At 38.5% G+C, this 20,203-nt stretch overlaps 1 protein-coding gene across 8 annotated transcripts in view; it reads left to right on the top strand.

The window, feature by feature from the left end:
• Positions 1-20,203, top strand: part of NTRK2 (neurotrophic receptor tyrosine kinase 2) — a 210,892-nt gene that overhangs the window by 32,690 nt on the left and 157,999 nt on the right. For all 8 annotated transcript variants that reach the window (XR_008463732.1, XM_054185016.1, XM_054185015.1 and 5 more), the window contains exons 6-9: positions 8,637-8,773; positions 12,013-12,145; positions 13,693-13,992; positions 18,911-18,943. Coding sequence is in view for 7 of the 8 variants with exons in the window: in XM_054185016.1 (XP_054040991.1) it covers positions 8,637-8,773; positions 12,013-12,145; positions 13,693-13,992; positions 18,911-18,943 (603 nt within the window). In the remaining variant the exon portion in view is untranslated. The remainder of the gene's footprint in view (positions 1-8,636; positions 8,774-12,012; positions 12,146-13,692; positions 13,993-18,910; positions 18,944-20,203) is intronic.

Genomic DNA, 20,203 nt, shown 5'->3' with positions numbered 1-20,203 from the left:
TCCATTATCAGGCAGACTTCACAGATAAGACTATCAGAAGGAGAACATTACAGGCAGAATGAAGTGAGTTTAAAAAAAGCCTTAAACATTCTCCGTGTTTACCTTTCAGAATATTCATGGGCTTTTTAGTCCGTGTTGTTTATTTTGGCTCAAGAGCTAGGTGTTATGCATGATGTATGGTGGAAAACTGTTCTTATTTTCTCTGTAAGAGTTTTAATTCTTATCTGTGATCATGGGCTGCATGAAAAATGTTATTTTTTATGAGTGTTTTTACAGTAATGGGTTTAGCTGTTGCTCCAAAGTTGAGTTAGAATGTTCCAAACTTAATTAAAATGATTTTCATTGTTCCAGCTTTTAAGTGAAAATAACCAGTAATTTATGGGTGTTTGAAAAGGCAACAGGAATCTCATTTTCAAAGACATGTACATAACTTCCTTGTGAGCATGCACACTTTTATCTGTTCGTGAAGTAAGTTTCGTATAGATATCTAGTTATATGATATGTAAATCAGGGCTTGTGGATGATGATAGCTGAGTGTATGTGATGTACGTGAATGTCTCACATTTGAAAAAAAAAAGCAGAATTTTGTTTTATGATTCTGATTCAATTTCTGCTTAACTTGAATGAAGCAGGTTTATGATACAAAGCAAGTTAGAAATAGAAAGAGGTAAGGCACTGTCTAAGGGAAGGAAACGTGTCTTGATCACTACAATATTGTTCCCAAACCCAGTGCATTGTGCACACTTGCAGAGGTACTCTCTATGCCTGACTTGACGCATCTGCATGAGTGTGGAGTATGGACCTACTGAGGGAGGACGGATATCTGACTGTTGGCTGGCGGTATTCTTACTTTGTTCTTATGATGTAACTAGGTGAAGACTGATGACTAGATAACTGTATTCTGAAGTCTAAAGGAAGTACTTTTTTCACTTTAGAAGTGGAGACATTTCTTGAAGGCATCCCTTCAGCCATATATTTGCTATATGGTATAGTTGGTATCAAGAATGAAATCCATCATTTTACTTCTCTCTGAGACTGTTCCTGTTTCAGGATCACATGTTTATTACATTGCAATATTTGACAGGTTGGCATTGTTTTCAGTATTTCCTGGACACATGAAATTCCCCAGATAAAGATACAAGAATTGCATCTGCATTATATGCACTTAGTGAATAAGAAGCCATTTGTTAGAGGTTTGCATAAGCTAGTTGAGGCCTCATTAACTTACATTACAAAGGCTGTTTAGCTCCTGGTTCATCTGTTCAGTTTGTGGCTGTTATATTCAGCCCAACTGCACTGAATGTATTTGGGTTTGTTTTGAAAGTTGTGGATAAACAACTTAAATACCAATTAATAACAATTTCTCCAGAGGTAATTTAATTTCCTTAACCATTCAGGGAATTTGAGGAAAACATTGCTGGTTACCTCCAGGAGACTGCCAGCAAGGGAAGTGTTGATAAGGTTGATAGCCTCTCTAGATACATACAATTTGAAAATTCTTGCAGACAAACTGTTGATATTAGTACTGGGGACGGCGTCAATTAAACGATTCAGGTGCTGCAAGATCCTTTCTTATTTAGCACCTTCCTACTAGAACCCAGGTCAGGCCTAGGACCTTAAGAGAAAGGTCCTGGGCAGAAGTTAAAGAGCTGATGTAAACCTTGGAAATATAAGCCCTTCATCTGGTTTGAAACGTCAACAGCAACCTTCAAAGCTCCTGTACAGGTTGACTGCAGAAGGCGGCTCGCTGTCCAAGTGAATTTGTTGGGCTGCACGCCTGTTGGTGGTTTTTGCCTGCATGGCATTCATAATGACGTTTGAAGGCCTGGATGGGATGACAGCTTTGCAGAGGTTGTGTTTGTTGCTGTAGTCGTGAAGATGAGTTAGCAAGTTTTGTGGCCTTTGCTGCAGCACACCCTGGCTCTACTTAAAGAATTTTGCTTCTAGTGGTAATTTCAGTTAAGCAGGGAGTGATGGAGAGTATAAAGGCAAAGTAAGGGTGTATTGGCTCTGGGAAAGCATGCTTTAAAGACTCATCATCTTCCAGTAGAAGCTGTACTTGTTTTATTATTTTCTGTAAAGGTTCCCAGGTGAACGTGACAATCAGGCGTGTCATGATTGGAGGCAGATTTCTTTTAGTATTTTAAAATATTTGGGTGGCTCAGTGAGCTGCCACATCACTCATTCTGCTTCCCGACAGAAAGACGTTGCTCCATAGACTAATGAGGTGGGTGTTGTGAGATCTGGCACGGTAAGAAAATGAGAGTTGGACTTCTAAGAAGGTATGCTGAAGCAGCAAGCATGTCTAGCAAGAAGAGGCCCGAAATGAGCTTGTTCAGTGTGCATATGCCTTCCAACTGCTCATTAGGAAATGCTGAAGGCATGGGAAAGTCCTAAACTCCGGTCTGAATGACTCTCCTCAGGGCTTTGGCAAGGATCATCTATGTTTGGACTCAGTCTCTCCCAACAGTAAGAATTTGTGCTTTTCCTTTCAAAAGGACATAACAAGACCTTCTTTTTTTTTGTGTGTGGTTTTTTTTTTTTTTTTTTTTAAATACAGGAGGAGATTTTTTTCATCCTTCTCTGGATTCCTGTTCAGTTCAGGGTTCAGGAATCTAACCTACAACTTTGGGGATAATGTCCTCGCCACCGACCTGCAGAGTGTTTGAGACTGTTTTAGCTTAACGCTGTCAGACCTGTGAAAAATATCATGGTCATTGTGGAAAACACAACCAAGATTTGCTGTGCAACATGATGAGCACATCTCTATTTAGTGGTTAATCAGTGCTCTATTCAATGGCTATATATTTTTCTAAAGAGGTGAAGAGGTTTTGATCTGGGACTGTTTCTTTAATTTACATTAGCACTCAGAGGGCAGAGTATGGAAATATGCTGGGGAAAGGATCATAATCCAGGATTCCTTTTCCTTTTACCCCCTTACACCTTTCAGATTAGTGCCCTTACTGTTAATTTTAATTCAAGGGAAATTTCAAGTTTTGTTGTGCATGATAGCAAAGTTATAGTGGAGAAATGGAGAGTAGCGCCTGGTGGTTGGAGCAGTGAAATGAGAAGTTGTGGGCTTCTCTTCCCTGTAGCTGGAGAGGGAAGTGATCTTTGGGCTCCAGAAAAAAGAAGATATATGAAAGATGATAATATTCTAAATGTTCCTCATTTCTGCTAGTTCTGTATTTTATTTGTGCAACATATTTTTTTTATTTTCATTGAATATGGTTGTGGTTGTCATCTTGGAATAATTTATGTGAGATTTCTGCAATAATCTCTATGTATTGAGCATTTTGATAATGTGGTTGTGATACAACAGGAAATGGAAACAGTGTTTTACATTTCTTTAATTCATGTTTTGCATGTAAACTTTTGGGGAATATCCTGTCTATAGTGCTCTAAAGATGCAGCCAGGCTGATTTTTGGCCCTGTCGTTCTGCAGACTTCAGTGGAAACATGCCCACTTACCCCATGTCTGAAATCTGGCTCAGAGCTTGTTGGCTGCAGACAGTCGCTAAGTGAAACACAGGAGGTGAATTAGATATCCAACAGCTCCTAGCTTTATAGCTAGAATTACTAGGAAGTTTTTTGCTTTGTTTTTTTAAACTCATAAAAGCCCACAGGAAAAGACCCTTGGAATTTGTAAACATTCCTGTATTTTTGAACAAGGCAGAATTTTACTAGAATGATATAAGAAAACTCTGTTTTTCTTACGTCTTACATTGATACTACCTGTTTGGAGCCGGTAGGACCTCTGAAATTTGCAGATCCATTTGCACAGTTCTTAACAAATTGCATTGTCAACCATTCTGTTTTCAGGCTCCAGACAGTACAAGTAGTGGGTGTTACCAAGCTGTACTGTAGTGCTGTAATTAGTCGTATGTTTTCTCCCTAGAGAGAAAAGGCAAAAACAAGGGAGCCAAGAACCTTGGCCTGTATTTAAACCTTATGTGTGGCAAGCAGACTCGATTTGGGCCACTGTATCTTACAATTTACAGGGGATATTTTGTAAATCAGTGGTTCTGGTAGTTTGCCATTACATGGTTCCGTTTGATAGATGGTTGTTGTCTCAGTATTAATTTAATCATTCTGGGTCAGATATATTTTTTTAAAAAGTGATTAAGGATTTCAGGTAAGGATTAAAATGACCTTATTAAAATTCAGATGGAGTTGGCTAGTTTTGAGGAAAAAAATTGTCCATTTTTTCTTGGTAAGTGCTTGTTCTTATCACAGAACAGACTGACCTGCAAAAATGTGGCAAGCAAAAAAGAGACGTCATGGGCCACATTGAAAACCATTTAGTGACACTGCGTCATGGCTAGACTCCTGGGAGTTTGTCCACAGGCTGATGAAAATCAGGAACTTAGTGTGCAAAGGATGGCATAAAAGTTGCTGTAGTATATTGACTAGAGCATTAGCTTAGTTCTGAGAGGTGAGGTGCAGACTACAGAGTTTGTATTAATACTCAGTTATTTCTTAATTAGGTCATATCCTTCCTTTTACGTAAGGTGACAGTCTGGCTCTACCAAGGCCAGCATGAGTTTTCTGTAGAAAGTAGTAAGTAGCAGCATGAAGTCTTTGAAAGCCCTCTAGGAATTGAGGCACTTTCTTTTTATTAATTTCCATTGACAGTTGTGTAGCCAAATGCTGTAGTAACCTTTGAAAATTTCATCCGAAGTATTTGGTTTTGTGATTGCTGAAGTCCCAGCTGTGCACAGTGGAGATATGAGTCATTCCCTAGCAATACTTGACAGTTCCACTGTCTGATGGCCTCGGGCCATCAGTTTGCACTAATGATGGTCTATGAAGGTAAATAGCGCCCCCCCTCAAAAGGAGGGTTTGTACATTCTAAAGCATGAGATGGTATTTGGAGAGACTCAGCTGACATAAATGAGTTCCTCCTGCTTGTCTCTATTGTGTCCGGTTGTGCTGGGGTGAGGGAAGTGGCTGCTTATTCTAATCCAGAGCTACCTATTTCCGGGAATAGAGTGTTGCCAATTTGAATATGAGAACAGATATTCTGTATGTGGTGAAATAACTTAGCTGTTAAGCACCCATACATAATGAAACACATGGATTTTTGTGTACACTTTTACCTATTGAACTACGTAACTCTCTACATTACAGTTTAAAATTCTCAGCAACAGGTTCTGTCCTCCTATTTTTGTAGAGATTGAAAAGCTTTGTATAGATTATTGAGAAGAAAAGGGACTTGAGAAAATGAAATAAAACAGAGTGGTCTTCAGAAGATCATTCAGAAACTCTCTTTGCTCTGTCCCATCAGAACAGGAGAGCTCTCAATGAATTTGAATGTTACAGACGAATTTCAGGACTGGAAAAAGGGAATGGCTCTTGTGTATGGCCTGGACAGCATGCCTGTGGAACTCGTTGCTGCAGAAGGCTCTTGGGGCCAAGAATATAGCAAACTTAAAGAAGAAATCGGATACTAGCAGTGTTATTACTGATATCCAGAATTATGTTTCGAGCTTTGGGGCACAGGGTAATCTCTGTCTGACAGATATCAAGATGGGACTTGTGGAAAGATGATGTCATGTCTACCTTGCGTGGGCTCTTATGCTACAGTCTAAACTTACTATGCTGGCAGTATACAAAAGTATTTGAACCTGATATCTGATTGCTTGTATCAATTACTGTATACAAAGTCCTTTAAAATGTACAACTGTATCAACAGAAGTGATAGCATCTAAAACACTGTATTTAACCAAATTAAGTCAGGAGTAAATGCAGCATGGTTGGATATCTTTGTAATTGTGTAGGTGTCAAAATGCTACTGACTTGTATAAAGGGTCTCACACTACGCTGAGCATACATACTCAGCCTATGTGTCTTTTAGGGTGCATTGTGGTTTCTAAACACAGTTATTTTTCAGTGCAGGTTTTGCTGCTTAGTCTCGTTGCTTTATTGGTAAGTCCAGGGTATCACATTTTCTAGATATGAGGTCTTAGGCTACTGTCTGCTTTTTCCAAACAGAGCCACTTCTCAACTAGTGTGTATTCTGCTGTGGAGCAGTCTGGATGCCACTGGAAATAAAAGCCAAAATGACCTTGCAGTTAAAATTCACTAACTCAAGGTATCCGACCAGAAAAAATGAATCCCAAGGCAATTATTTTATGTGTTTCACACCCACCTCTTATGACTGGGAAAGGGAGCAAAAGAAAACACACACAATAATGTGATTATTCTGCTCTGTTCTGTTCTGTTCTATTCTATTCTATTCTATTCCATGCCATGCCATGCCATGCCATGCCATGCCATTCTATTTTGCCATTCCATTCTATTTATACTTTTTTGCGACAATGTTTTCTGCCAGGTCTTGCAACTGATTTTTAATGTGACTTTGGGAATCTGTAGAATAATAAGCACTGTTATATTATTCTCTCAGAGATATGACACCAACATGACAAGTACAGACTTTTGCAAATAAACAGAACTAGATAAAATTCTGTGTGGGAACCAGAACCAGTACCAGATGAATTAAACTTCAGTTGCCTATCCTGTAAATAAACACACTGCAAGAAGAAGTTGTCTCAGAACTTAACAGGTATTAAAGGAAGGCTCTAAAGGACCAAAGTTGTTTTTTATTTTTGCTTACATGACACATTTCACATGAAATGATGTGTTAGCAGGAGCTGTGCAGGCTTCACTGTGCAGCACAGTGAAACACTAATCTGTTATGTAGACCTTGTCCCAGGTGAAGAAGAAGGGAAGGCCCGGAAGAAGTGGGGAACTTTAATCTCTTCGCAGGTTCAGGTCTGGCAAGACCAGTTGGAGTGGTTTTCAGAGGTGGTGTGGAAGTGTAACTTTACAAAGCAAATGATCTCATTACTTCTCTCCTTGTTCCCTAACCAGCATAATTAATATCCAAATGTTCCCTAAGATTAGTTTTATTTCCTGCCCAGCTAGTTGACAGACACTGCTGAGATTTGAATTCACAGCAGGCGAGAGCAGATGGCTACCTTCGCTAACAGATTACTGCATCAAGGCGTACAAACTGTCCAGCTCTGTCTCAATAAACTTCAACATATGATTTATAAAGTGAACATAATAGAAGAAATCCATGATGCCTATAACGGGAATCATATTACAGCACTGCTTAAAGCACTGGGAGAATTGCCTAAGCAGTTATTGTATACTTGTGCTGATCTTCAAATCTTATTAGGCAAGAAAGCATTGCCTGGAAACTTATTTGTCTTCTCTTTAGTATTACTTCCTCTCATTTAATTTTTATTGAACTAATTAAACTTAAAGGGAGATTTCCGATACATATAGCTTCTATGGAAGCTCTAGCAAACATATTAATGTGTTCACGCTGATTTGGTGGTTAATTGTTTGTATGGGACTTTTTACATCAGCAAAAATTCTCTGCTAAAATTCAATACCTGCAAGTCTGTAATGAAACTACTGTACTCTTAAGTAAAAAAACAAAACACACAAAAACCAAGGAAACCCATTGTTTCAGAAAAAGTCATTGCAAGCTCATGCATACATATCCAGCACAGCAGATAAGCTTGAGTATTTGAGGTGATAAATTGCAAGTAAAACTTGCCTGGAACAGTTGATAAGAAATGCCTCATAAAGGAGGCCAAGGCTTTTTACAGAGTGTAGCAGCTCCGAATGATTGCACAGTATCTTTTAAGAAAGATACGATATTTCTAGCATGTTGCATAATTATTTGCTATGTAAATAAGTATGAAATGTGAGGTCCACTGTGCCTGAAGTCTGTTGATATTGCTGGCATTATTTTTGAAGAGGGTCAGTCTATAATTCCTTGTGTTTTTGTAAGTGTTCAGCATATATTTACTCCTTTGGGAAGCTCTCATTGCTTTGGGTGCTGAAGAATGAGATACAAAGTGATTTATAGCTCTGTGAGGTGGAGGGAGAGCGCCGATCCTTGGCCTGTTTCCTGGTGAGTGGTACAATCTCACTGCTTTTCTGCTTTCCTGAGGGCAATAGCTAAGTCTGGTAAGGTGCCTTGGATAGCAGCTCTGTGCAATGCTGTTGCAATTCCTTTCTCTTCTCTGGTTTGATGTGTTCAGTGCTCTGTGCCCGTCACTTCGTACTTAAGATCTAGGTTTTGACCAGCTTTCTATGAGCTGTGTCTCTGTATGAGAGGGAGGGCGGCATTCTCTTGCGTGATACTGGGGGCTAGTGGGATTTTCCTGCTAGTGTTGCAGAGAACAGTGGGAATACCACAATGTCAGTTCATGGAAAATAGAGGTTTCTTTGCAGCTGTTACAAAGAGACAGATTGAATTTCCTGTTATAAAAAATAGGGGAATGGTGTTTTTTTCATTTCGAAGTTAAAAAATGAAGTTAGGGTAACTTCTGTTTGCTCACCCTATTTCCCTATATGATTAGCTTAATGTATTTCCACATGTAGTAGTGTTTTCTTAGGACCTGAAGTGCAGGAGGTGGAGAAAAACATTATGTAGCAGCTTAAGGACATGTCTGCAAAGATGCTGTTTGTGCACCCTGACTGTATAGTAACTGACCACAGTGAATAGCTGTGTTTTTGGTTGCATTTATAGAGCTTGCTTAGAATTGAGTGGTGTCTTATTTCTGTCAAATGCAAATGCATGTGGTTTTTTTTCTTTTGTTTTGTTTCTATTTTAGACTTACCCTCAGCAAACTTAAGCAATTACAATATCACCGTGGTGGAGGGAAAGAGCATCACATTGTACTGTGATACTACTGGCGGGCCACCCCCTAATGTGTCCTGGGTGCTCACTAATCTTGTTTCAAACCATGAGGTAAGTTTCATATTCAAATACATGACAATTCAGAGACAGGAGTTCCCTGCTGAAGGATGGAACGAAGGTTCGTGTCCAGCTTTAGTTAACTTTTTATTAAAAAGATGAACTAGAACATTAATGTTGGGATTACCTTTATTTTCCAGTTACTTTCAATCCAGAGTGACTGCTGCAGTTGGAGAATGGCAGACATTTGCTCCTTGAGACCCTGATTTGCATTCTGGTTTTTGGATGTTCACTTGTATATGAGAGTACCATAACTTTTTGGAAGTATTGTGGTGAATCAGATACTGAAACACAAGGGCTTTCTGATTATCACCAATTCCTGCATACAGAGAATAAATCTAATGTACTCTAATAATGAAAAAAGCTTTGTGTCTCTAATTTTTTTGTATTTTCATGCCAAAAGCTTTATGTGTTGCAGTTTGGTTGTAAATGTTATTTTGTGGCTTGTTTAATTTATCCTTCAACAAATCAAAAACAGGAAGCCTTGGAAATTGAAGTGAAGGTTTTACTGAAAAGAATGGCAGGGTTTTTTTTAATGAGGCATGAAGATGTTTCCTCAATAAAATCATCTAGGCAGGGGGAATTTTGTTTTCTGAGATCTTTGTGTTCTGTGTCCCTACCTTAGACTGTGTCCACACTGGATATACAATGATTAAGTGCTTTCTGATGGAACTGTTGGTAAGAAGAGGCATATAAGCATGCAGCTTCAACATGCAGCTGCTGACCTCTTAAATTGCCATTATTTACATGGTGGGCAAGACCCTCTGTTATTTACAATTTTATGGCATCGGCTTTTCTAAATTCATACTGGTGCAGGCTGTTCAAAGCTTCCTGGTCTATACAAAGTGCGGGATATGTACTTCCAAAGCTGTTCCTACAGTGCGGAAGAGACAGGACCTCTGGGATCTCATAATCTTTGAACTTTCTTCCTTGAGATCATTGTATGGGGCATGTATAGAGTTTGAGTAGCCTGTCTTTCAGCTTTCATAAGTAAGAGCTCTGTAGAGCTCTAGTTTTATTTTTAAAATTTTCTCTAATCTGAAAAACTACCCAAAGGCATCAGTCATCATCAAGAACAAGAAATTAAAACGGTTTGGGGAACCTGTGCCAAGGTGTGTTTTTTCCTTTTTTCTTTTTCTTTTCCTTTTTCTTTTTCCTTTTTCTTTTTTCTTTTTCTTTTTCTTTTTCTTTTTCTTTTTCTTTTTCTGTTTCTTTTTCTTTTTCTTTTTCTTTTTCTTTTTCTTTTTCTTTTTCTGTTTCTGTTTCTGTTTCTTTTTCTTTTTCTTTTCTGAGTTATGAGACAAAAAAAATGTGGGATGGTGTTCAAAAAGTGAGATCATCTCATTTTTTAACCCTCCTATCTTTGAAATGCCATGGTCAGTTTGCTTCAAGCCTTCCAGAAACATTCTGTCCTGGCATAACTTCATCTTGAGATTTCGGAGGGGCTCAGAATACAGGCTAGCTACAACCTTAGCCATGGAGCACAGTAGTCTTTTCACTAGCAGAAGAATGAGCGCCTTTTAAACCTCATTTGCCATTCACAACTATCCTTCCCTTTTCTGTGAGTGTTGTTTTTGGTTTCCTTTCTCTCACTTCCATATCTCAGTTTCTGACTTCCTTTTCTTCACCTCCTATGCTGCTTTTACCTGTTTTCTCTCTCTCTGCTGTTTTACAGAGAGAGACATTAACAAAAGTTAAAACTAACTTCCAGTCCTGCAAAGCTAACTGTACACTCTCAGCTTCTGTGCTGATGTATAATCCGGTTGGTGTTGGTTAGAGTTTTCTTGCTTTAGATTTCAGCCCTGAGCCTGCGATTGAGCCCCTCTGCTTTGAGCGCTGCTTACCTCAGAGTTGCGTGTGGAGAAGTGTGTAATGGGGTGTTTTCTTTTCCACTCACCTCCCCTAGTGTCACAGTGAAATCAAAGGGGCATTTAACTTAAGTGGAGTTAAGGTGTCATCTTGAGGTTCAAAATTCTCATCCCACATGACTGTATCCAGGAGTGTTCCCACATGTCCCCATTGGCTGCCACTGAAAGTCGCAGGTTTTACAGATGCAGTGTATTATTTGTTTGTGTTCTGTGCAGCACTGAAGTGTATATGTATATGTATACGAAGAAAAGTACTTCAAAAGTAGTTTTTAAAAATTTTCCTAATGTTTATTTTCTGAATGTGTTTTTGTTCCCTTCCTTTTTAAGAAAATAGTCTCACATTTTATGAAAAATTATGTAAAATTTGTACTTTCTTCCTTGAGATCATTGTATTGGGCATGTATAGAATTTGACTAGCCTGTCTTTCAGTTCTCGTAAGAGCTCTGCAGAGCTCTAGTTTTATTTTTAAAATTTTAAAGTACAAAAGCCCCATGTGGAAATAGTAATTATTTGGAGATCATATGAAGGAACTGATTTAAGAAAACAAGAGCCTTTAACCACCGGCTTCCTAGCTTTATTTTTTTTTAAATTCAGCCCTGTTTACTTCGATGTTGCATAGCTGCATATTCAATATGGCATTTAAGGCTGTAAAGGCTGTAAATGGACATTGAGCTTTCTAAGAATCATAAGAATCAAGGTTTCCAAGAATCGTCATTCTTACCTTAATTAGCCTGTGTCTAAACACGTAAACCGGTACTTGGGCAGTAGCTTAGATAGTAGAAGGTACGTAATTTCTTGTGGGAGGTTTCATGAAAAGAACAAGCTTTCAAGAAAAATTTTGGCTTAGGAGGAGGAAGACAACACATTGTTGTCAAGGTGCAGTAGAGCTCAGAAGGCAGCAGTTGAAGCGCAAGTGTAGACAAAAGAGACAAAAGTAAGAGTAAAGCAAGGATTGAATAAAATACAGGAGTGAAGGAAATGTTCAAGGAGAGCAGAGATAGACCACAGAAATGAGTCATGAAGTGGAAGAGATGGATGAGCAAGTGTACAGATAGAGGGGAAGAGGTGTTTAAAAAAAAGGCAGAAACTGAAAATGACAGGACAGAAAAATGCTTGAGTGCAGTGTTTGTAGCAGGACTTTTGGAGCTCTGAATCCACTGCCACTGACGGTTACATTTTGTTCTGTATGTGTTTTGTATCTGTTTAGGTAAGACACTAAAGTAAATCTTTGATCAATTATGGACTGATACAACTAAAAGGAACGGAAAATTTAAAATGCCATTCATCTGTTGCCGGTGATTCCCTGCCTCTCCCTTGTTCTTTATACTGTGGTTGACACATACCTGTTTTTCTGATTACCTGTAGAGTGACACAAGTAAGAACCCTGCCTCGCTAACCATAAAGAACGTTTCATCCATGGACAGTGGACTGTGGATTTCCTGCGTAGCGGAGAACATTGTGGGAGAGGACCAAGCCTCTGCTGAGCTCACGGTATTCTGTACGTATGCAGGCCTCCATACAGCTCCTGAGGCCAAACTGCACTGGCAGCAACTCTTGTGGGTATAAATATTTTTTGGGCACACAGGTTGTTGAACAAATACCATTAAGGCATGTGGACTATCTACAGCAGTTAATGCTGGGAGTAGCCCAACCAGCAGTTGTTGTATTTATCTTTTTCAGCCCTGCATTCTGCAAAAAATGTATTTCTAAGCACTTTATCTTCCAGTTAGAACAATCTGTAAATAAAGGTCTGAAACCCAAAATACTCAATGGCACTGTCAGCGTGGGAAGGTTTGTAATGGTGTGCACGTATATACACACTGTCTTAGGAATTAAGAAGTGTGAACACATCAAAAGGCTCAATAGAGTTAACTGTAAGAGACTACAAATATTGAAGTTCTTATTATCTAAAGCAATAACTGCTTTGTTCAAAAAATAACACACTTGCAACATTCATACTGCCAGATGTAAATTTATTTGTCATAGCTTTGGAGAATATGCTTATTCGTCAGGGCCAAGGAAGGGGGAAGGGACGTGTAGTGTAGAGGCACTGAATTCTTAGATCTAAGATTCCAGCCTGAATTCATTTTACGTGAACTAGACAGCATGTTTTCACAAGTTGCAACCCTCTGTTTAATTGAGGATGGGAATGGAACGCTTTGTAGATGGCAAACTTTGTTCAGCATGTGGTCATGACAGAGTAAACTAGAAAAATCACTGTAGATGTAGGTTTGTAGGTTGAAATTGGATATGTAATAGCTATGGGAAGGGACATAAACTAGGAATGTTCGAACAGTGTAAATGAGATCGTGAGCTTGGTACTGTTATGAGTGATAAAAGGGAGTATTACTAGATGAAATTAGATGCAGTTAAGAATAAATATCAAGGAAAATTTCCCAATAGTGAAATAATGGGCAAGGTGTTGGAGTAATCTCCTGAGGGAAGCAGAACAAGTCTGTAAACTTGAGGCATTTAGCAGGTTTGAACAAAGAATGAGAAAATGTGTAGTAGAAAGCTGTCTTTCCCTGACAGAAGAATCCAGGGAATTAAGTCATCTGTTCTGGCTTTGGTTCTATGAAGAAAATAATCTGTAAGTTTGGATTCCTAGCTGAATATATTTCAAGTACTACTTGCTTTTGGCCAACTTTTAAATATTTTCAATACTGTTGTGTTCCTTCAGCACTCCTCTGCACCATTTTTTCAGCAAAGTTAAAAAGTCCCTCTTCTCTTTCTCAGTGATCCAGTAACTGAACTTTCCACACCTTACAGGGTTTAATTGATTTAACAGGTGTTCAGTCTTTGAAACTAGTTTATTTTGTTTCTTTCTGAAGAATGGCTTCATTTCACTTGTAAGCATAGTACCCTAGGCAGAGCAGGTGAGTTTCTGTGTGAGTATCCTTCAAATAGGCATCATTCCTACTAATAACATACTTTTGTACTGATGAGTAAGGAATACTTCCCTCATAACTTCTGGGGGGAGGGAGGCAAGGGAGGAAAGATGTGTTCGGAATATTCTGATGTTCTTCACTCTTTTTTCCAATATAGTTGCACCAAATATCACGTTTATTGAATCTCCAACCCCGGACCACCACTGGTGTATTCCATTCACTGTGAAAGGGAACCCTAAGCCCACATTGCAGTGGTTCTATGAAGGGGCTATACTGAATGAGTCTGAATACATCTGTACTAAAATACATGTTATCAATCAAAGTGAATACCACGGCTGCCTTCAGCTGGACAATCCTACCCACCTGAATAATGGTGCTTATACCTTACTGGCAAAGAATGAGTATGGAGAGGATGAAAAACGGGTTGATGCTCATTTCATGTCAGTGCCTGGAGATGGTGAGTATATGGGTTTTTTTATGTTAGCAATTGCAAATGGATGAGACTGTGGAGACAGCGCTCCTGGCCAGTTTAACTATTTAGGAGGAAGCTTTTGATATGCTTTTTTTTTTTTTTTTTTCTCTGAACGCATGTCTGCAAGATTAGTTGTAAAATCATGTTTTTCTTGGGCATTTTCTTCTTTACTGTTTCTTAAGGCAGGCCATGCTAGTGCTCTGTAAATCTTCCCATTGAGTAACCATCCTAAGTGCCAGCTAAGGCTAGTAAAAGGTTGCTGTTTCTGAATTGTTTTCTCAAGCCTCCGTTCTGATCCTGGAAAGCACTGAGTGCTAACTCAGCCACTCTGTAAGTTTTCTGCACTGCATATGAATGCAATTAGACAGTGTATCCAGGGACACAGGGGGATGCTTATGTAGCATCTAGTGCCTTGTTGCAAAATCAATAGCGCAGTCCAGTGAGTTAATGATAATATGTTGTTTAGGACACCAGAGGGAGCTGGAGAGAAAACAAGTAACCTAGAGGCAGGATGGACAAGGTCTCAGTCTTCACACGCATTTCAATGTCCAATTCCCTTTTGTTTCAGTGGAGGTTGGGCACCTACTTCCCTAAGAATATCCGTGCTCAAGATGGTTGTTGTTAAATATATGCACCTTCAGCTTCTCTAAAAGCTCTGTTTCAGCCTTCCTAAATGCTATGTGAGCAGGCTCAAGGTGGACTAACTCATTGAACTGCAGGGACTACTGCAGGGACCACTGTGTTCACCGTGGTTTGATCTTTTTCCACATCTTCAAAACCATATGTGAAGTGACAGTAAGAGTAAGAAGGCATACATGTAAGCATATTGCTGTATGTGGAAAAAACTGAGTGGGCCTTGCACAGCTGGAGTGGAAACAAAGGCATGTTTTTGTGCAAATGATTGCAGTCGTATCTGAAAATGTGAGCATGTGTGTACCTTTGGCTTTTTAGCCATGAGATATAAATAGCAGCCTTCTTTTTTGAAATGGCAATGTGCAGTGCTAATGTTATCTGGCAGAAAAAAATGTGAATATTTAAATTCTCTCTCCTACATTGCAGGCTACAGATAGTAAAAATATGGTCTGTATTTAACATTTTTCCCTATCAGCTCAGTCTCCTGTAGGGAAAGAGACAGCAGGTCTTTTGCTTTCCCACCCTTAGAAGGAGAAGGTGAAGAACTGACACAACGAGGCTGTTTTTCACTCCTGCTGTCCTTAGTGCTTCTCTCCTTTTTTTTTTTTTCCGGAGCTTTTCCTTAAATAGATTCATTACAGAAACATGCCATGGTTTCAGCTACTGGCATCTTCTAATACTGCATTATAATGGTTCAGAAAAACAGTTGCCCTCATAGATGTTCTGTGTACAATGGAAGTTCTCTCACACCCTTGTTATTTAATATGAACCTGGCTTCATTTTCTTAACAGAACAACAGCTCATCTAATACATTTAGGTCAATTTATCGTTTCTTGTCTTTGATCCAAATCCCTTTTACTGTTCTGTTTTTCCTTTATGCTTCTCCCCTGTACACTGAAAATTTCACAGTTGTGGCCTTTTAAATCAGTTAATATAACTGTAGGTTTTCTCCAAATTAGAAAGACAGCATTATTTATTTGTTCCATCCTCTTTATGCTCATAAGGAATATAAATCTCTCAAGATAATCTGTGCTATGTTCTTTAAGCATTTCCCAAACTCTCTGGTGGATCAAGTTTCACAAAAAGAGTATAGAGGAAACTGGACTATGTATAGACAGGATGTAACTGCATTAGAAATTAGTTCATGCATAGTGGATGGCACCAAACCAGTCTTAAAAATTAACAATAGGGGAATTGCTTATCTACTTAGCCTCTTCAATATTGTTTTTATTTGTGGAGCTTTTTCCTATAAGAATCGTGGCATTGAGCTTTAGAAAACTTCACAACATTGTTGTCTCCTCCGCTGAAGCTGGCATAAAAGCAAGTGTTAAAAAACTAGAATCCTCTGTGCATTGTATTAAAATTTTTGTTTTAAACTATTACTATTTAAAGCACTGCCAGGCTTTTTCAAACCCTTAAAAGGCTTTTTCAGTGCTGTTGTTACTGTGTAGTTTCTTCTTTTGGCCCACATATTGTACAATGAAGCATAAAGATTAAGGCCCACGCCCTGGTATTATGTTCATTTCCATGCCTTCATGCCTGAATTAAATACCAGCCCTGATGTTTCATGGGGTGGGGTATACTCACTGATCTTTAAACTGATTCTATGGTTATTGCATCACTTATGGGCAAATGCTCTGAAGGTAAAAAAAAAAGAAAATCAAAAAGAACCCCTCACCTATAATCCATATGTCTATCTAAAATGCATACAACTAAGTCTGAAACATATTCTGTCATCAGCAGTGTAATACTCCACTTTTGAAGTTGCATCAAACACAATGAAGACAGGATTTGTGCCTAATACGCTTTCAACTTCCAGCATGCTACTTGCAGAACATTTTTTCCTAGGCTGAGGATGCAGGCATAAAGGAGAGGAAGACAAACCATGTAGCACAATTGATGGTAACACAGTTGATGATGTAAATTAAGACTTTGTTTTAAATACGAAGGCCTGGAAGAAGAAATTTCATATTCTATTAGCTAAATTTTTAACTAGCTTTAATCTGCTAAAGTTTTTGAATTCCTGTGAAGCTGTTTGTGCTGGGGATAATTTGATTGTTTGAGATTACACTGAAGCAAACAGTAAGCAAGGAATGTTCATGTTTTATTCTGGAGGCTGTTCTCATCGGTGGTCCTAAAACAGCTAATGAATACAGGAGAAATTTTTGCCAATAGTAAGTATTTTTAATTAAGCTGATGCATCTACCAGCTCTCTACTCTAGAATTCAGCTGAAGGAATCCAACTCACGTAGTATCTTGTCAAAGTAAAAGAATACGTTAAATACACCTTGGAAATATCATCTTGCTTGTGTGGCATAACAAAATGGGGCTGTTTTGCAGAAGTATGTTTTTGGATTGAGTCTTTTGCTGCTGCTTTATTTTAAAAATGTCAACTTTATAAAGAAAGAAGCGAGCAAACCAAGTGTAGTTGATGTAGCTTGTAAAGATGAGTGAATAGAATAAGTCTCTTAATAGAGACTTATTCTAACAGGGACCAGAAAAACAATGCTGTTCTGTGTTTGCCTTAAAAATAGTTGCATGTAAACATGCAAAATTACTGTGGTGAAGTTTAGTGTTAAAGTAGCGTCAACCGATGTTTCGATGATTGAGTAGATATGTTTTTATGTAGGGAATACTAAATAAAAATTTGGGTCTTGTCCAGCATCTTGATTTTTTCAACTTTATTTGAAGTATTTAGTTATATAAAACGTATTTGATGGAGTTGATGACTTCCTAGTTTATATCCCTGGCATGAGTTAGGGGTTAAACTAATCTGATTACTTTATCCCAATTCTGGTTAACAGTAACAAAAATGTTGCCATTTAACTCAGGAATAAAGGCCTGGAAATTTTGCTGGTTTTTTTTGCCTTCAGATTACAGAAGGTAAATTAGAAATACAGTCTTTCAGGTGGATGTTTTATACTGGAAAAAATGAATCCATGAACTTCTGTGGACAGAAAACCCTGGTCATAAGTTGCTTGAGGACAGACAGTACAAGCTTTCTTCACTTGTTACTTATTTCTGCAGATTGACATGACTGTTCTCATGGGGTCTGTTAACCTATATGTCTGCATACTAGAATATCTTCAAATGTGTTTAAAAATAAACCTAGTTATCTGCTGCCATTCTGCAAATAGGTTGCAACTCTGCTTAGTATTTTCAGCACAGATTCTCATGCTGTTGACATAAGCAGAAACAATGGTGTTCTGGTCGTACTTCACAGTGGCTTTATGCCAGTGTAATGCCACTGCTATGGATTTACTGTATAGTACTATAAACAGAATTATGCTTTTTGAAGTTTGACTCATCTTCAGAGATTTTAACTTTCAGTTAATTTTATTTTCAAACTAACAAAAATGAAAGAGTAAAAATGTGGAAGAGATGATTAGGAACCTACTGCATAAGCTATGCTATAAATACATTGTAGACCAGAATGAACGGGTATGTTGAAATACAACACAAGTATCTTTCAAAGCATGAATAGTCTAATAGTACGCTAATTTCAGTGGGCGTTCTGTGCATTATACTCACATATGTGCTCAGCCTTACATATGTGCAGTAATTGGAAAAAGCTGCAAAACTGGAACTAGTAAAATTTAGAAAAGTGTAGACTAGATGGGTATCCATTTGCCTGTGTAAAGGCTGGCTTTTGAGACATCTGACTCTTTTGGTAGGAGTTCTGTCTGTGTATCGGCTGTGCAGCTGGCTTCTTGGAAGCATCCTTTTACAGAGCAAATGAAATGGTGCTGTTTAGATTATTGCTACCTCTATCCCTTAACTTGCCAGCTCACAGCTGAACCGGTTTGCTCTCACAGTGATTTAATAGCAAAATTTTTTGACCAGGTAAAAGTCAGTGATGCTCACTGAAGTCTGCTTATACTTAAGGTCAGGGAGAATTTTACCATTGATTTTTCAACAGGAATGGTTATTGTTGCATATATTCCAGATATACATTAACAGCGGAAAGCAGAATTGTGCCCAGTTCGGAAATACACCTGCCTTTGCCAGAGCTAGTGCCCTGTGCGTTAGCTGTTTCGCATGAAGCAAAATGTTAACCTTTGGGATAGCTCTAAAATGTCTGTAAATGTAATCTGATAAATGGGTACTGCAATATGTTGATCTTGCTTTGCATTTGTGTAGGTTCTGATCATTCCTATTGCAAATATCGTATCAACTCTTAAAAAAATTCCTAAAGAAACTCTTATTCTTCCAGCATTTGCAATCTATTTACAAAGGCTTTTTCTTTTCTTTTTCTCTTCTCCATGTACAGGTAGTGGCCCAATTGTGGATCCAGACGTTTATGGTATATATTTGATTTTCTTTTTCTTTGCTTTTAATGATAGAAATGAAGGGACTGAAACCATTAAAAGATTGAATGTCAGGCTCAGTTAAATTGAAATGGCACTTACTATATCACAGTTCTAAAAAGTACTTTGTATTTTTGGTTCTTCTCCTGCCTTGTATTATTTAAGATAAACGAGGGCAATGTGACATTTTACTTACTTACTCTGCTGCTTTTGATTCACATTAGGAGAAGCATAAATCCACTGCTAGGAAGGGTTGCAGTTGATCCTGTAGGATGACAGCTGTCTGATGTAGCTCACAGGCATGAGATTTTTGTGAACCTTTTGGAGGCATTTCTTGGAGGAAAGAGAGTTCGTGATTTCTTCTTATATAACTTAATTTATTTTTTCAGCGATGATTCCATACGTGTTTGCCGCCAAAAATGTACCCCTAAATCCCACTTAAAAATGAGGTTGGCACAAGTAAGTTTTCCTGTAGGCAATTTATTTTGCTCTGTCCGCTCATTTGTACCTTCCCTTAATCTCTCTTGCATAAGCAGACCATCACCTTGGTGATACCTGAGTGCGTGCCAGAGGATTTGATGACGCAGTGTTCACATTAGTTTTTTAGTTAGGCATAATGTTTTGGTCTGTACCTAGTAAGAGCCAGTGTGCACTAGAATAGAAGCTGCAGAATGAAAAGTAACTGGCTAGTTCTACATAATGCTTCTGGTATACTTCTGGTGAGCAGGAAAGTCCATCCTAACCAACATACCCAAATACCCTTAGCTTCCAGCAGGAGCTGGATCCTGTTTGGAGTACTTTTTATTTGGATGAAATGGCCCATGACTCAAGTTTCCTTAAGCTGATTTAAATGTTATTGCTTTGATTCCATTCCATGTCATTAAACTTTAGCAAATGTGCAATTGAAGCATCAATTTGGCTGTAAGTGCTTAGAAATACTAAAGGATAGCTTACCCTCCCTCTCTTTCTAAATTCTTTTTTTTTTTTTTGGGGGGGGGGCGGGGGGGTGGCAAAGTGGTGATGGTTTGCACAATTTCTTACATGTATTGTATTATATAAGCTGTATGCATGAAGATCTTGATTCTGAGCTGTTTATCATGGTCCTGATGCCTGTATATGGCTTTAACCATGTGAGTGCTGTGCTTCAGTTGGCTTGGGTAGATTTCTGCTGAGACTTGTGCTTCCAGTTGTGCTAGGAGATCACAACCTGCAAGACTAGTCCTAATGAAAGCTTTCCTTTTTATTCATGGCTTTTC

Source organism: Rissa tridactyla, chromosome Z (assembly GCF_028500815.1).
Source record: "Rissa tridactyla isolate bRisTri1 chromosome Z, bRisTri1.patW.cur.20221130, whole genome shotgun sequence".
NCBI classification, from domain to species: Eukaryota; Metazoa; Chordata; class Aves; order Charadriiformes; family Laridae; genus Rissa; species Rissa tridactyla.
The sequence above is the reverse complement of the archived record's forward strand: the minus strand, read 5'-3'. Positions and strand labels throughout refer to the sequence as shown.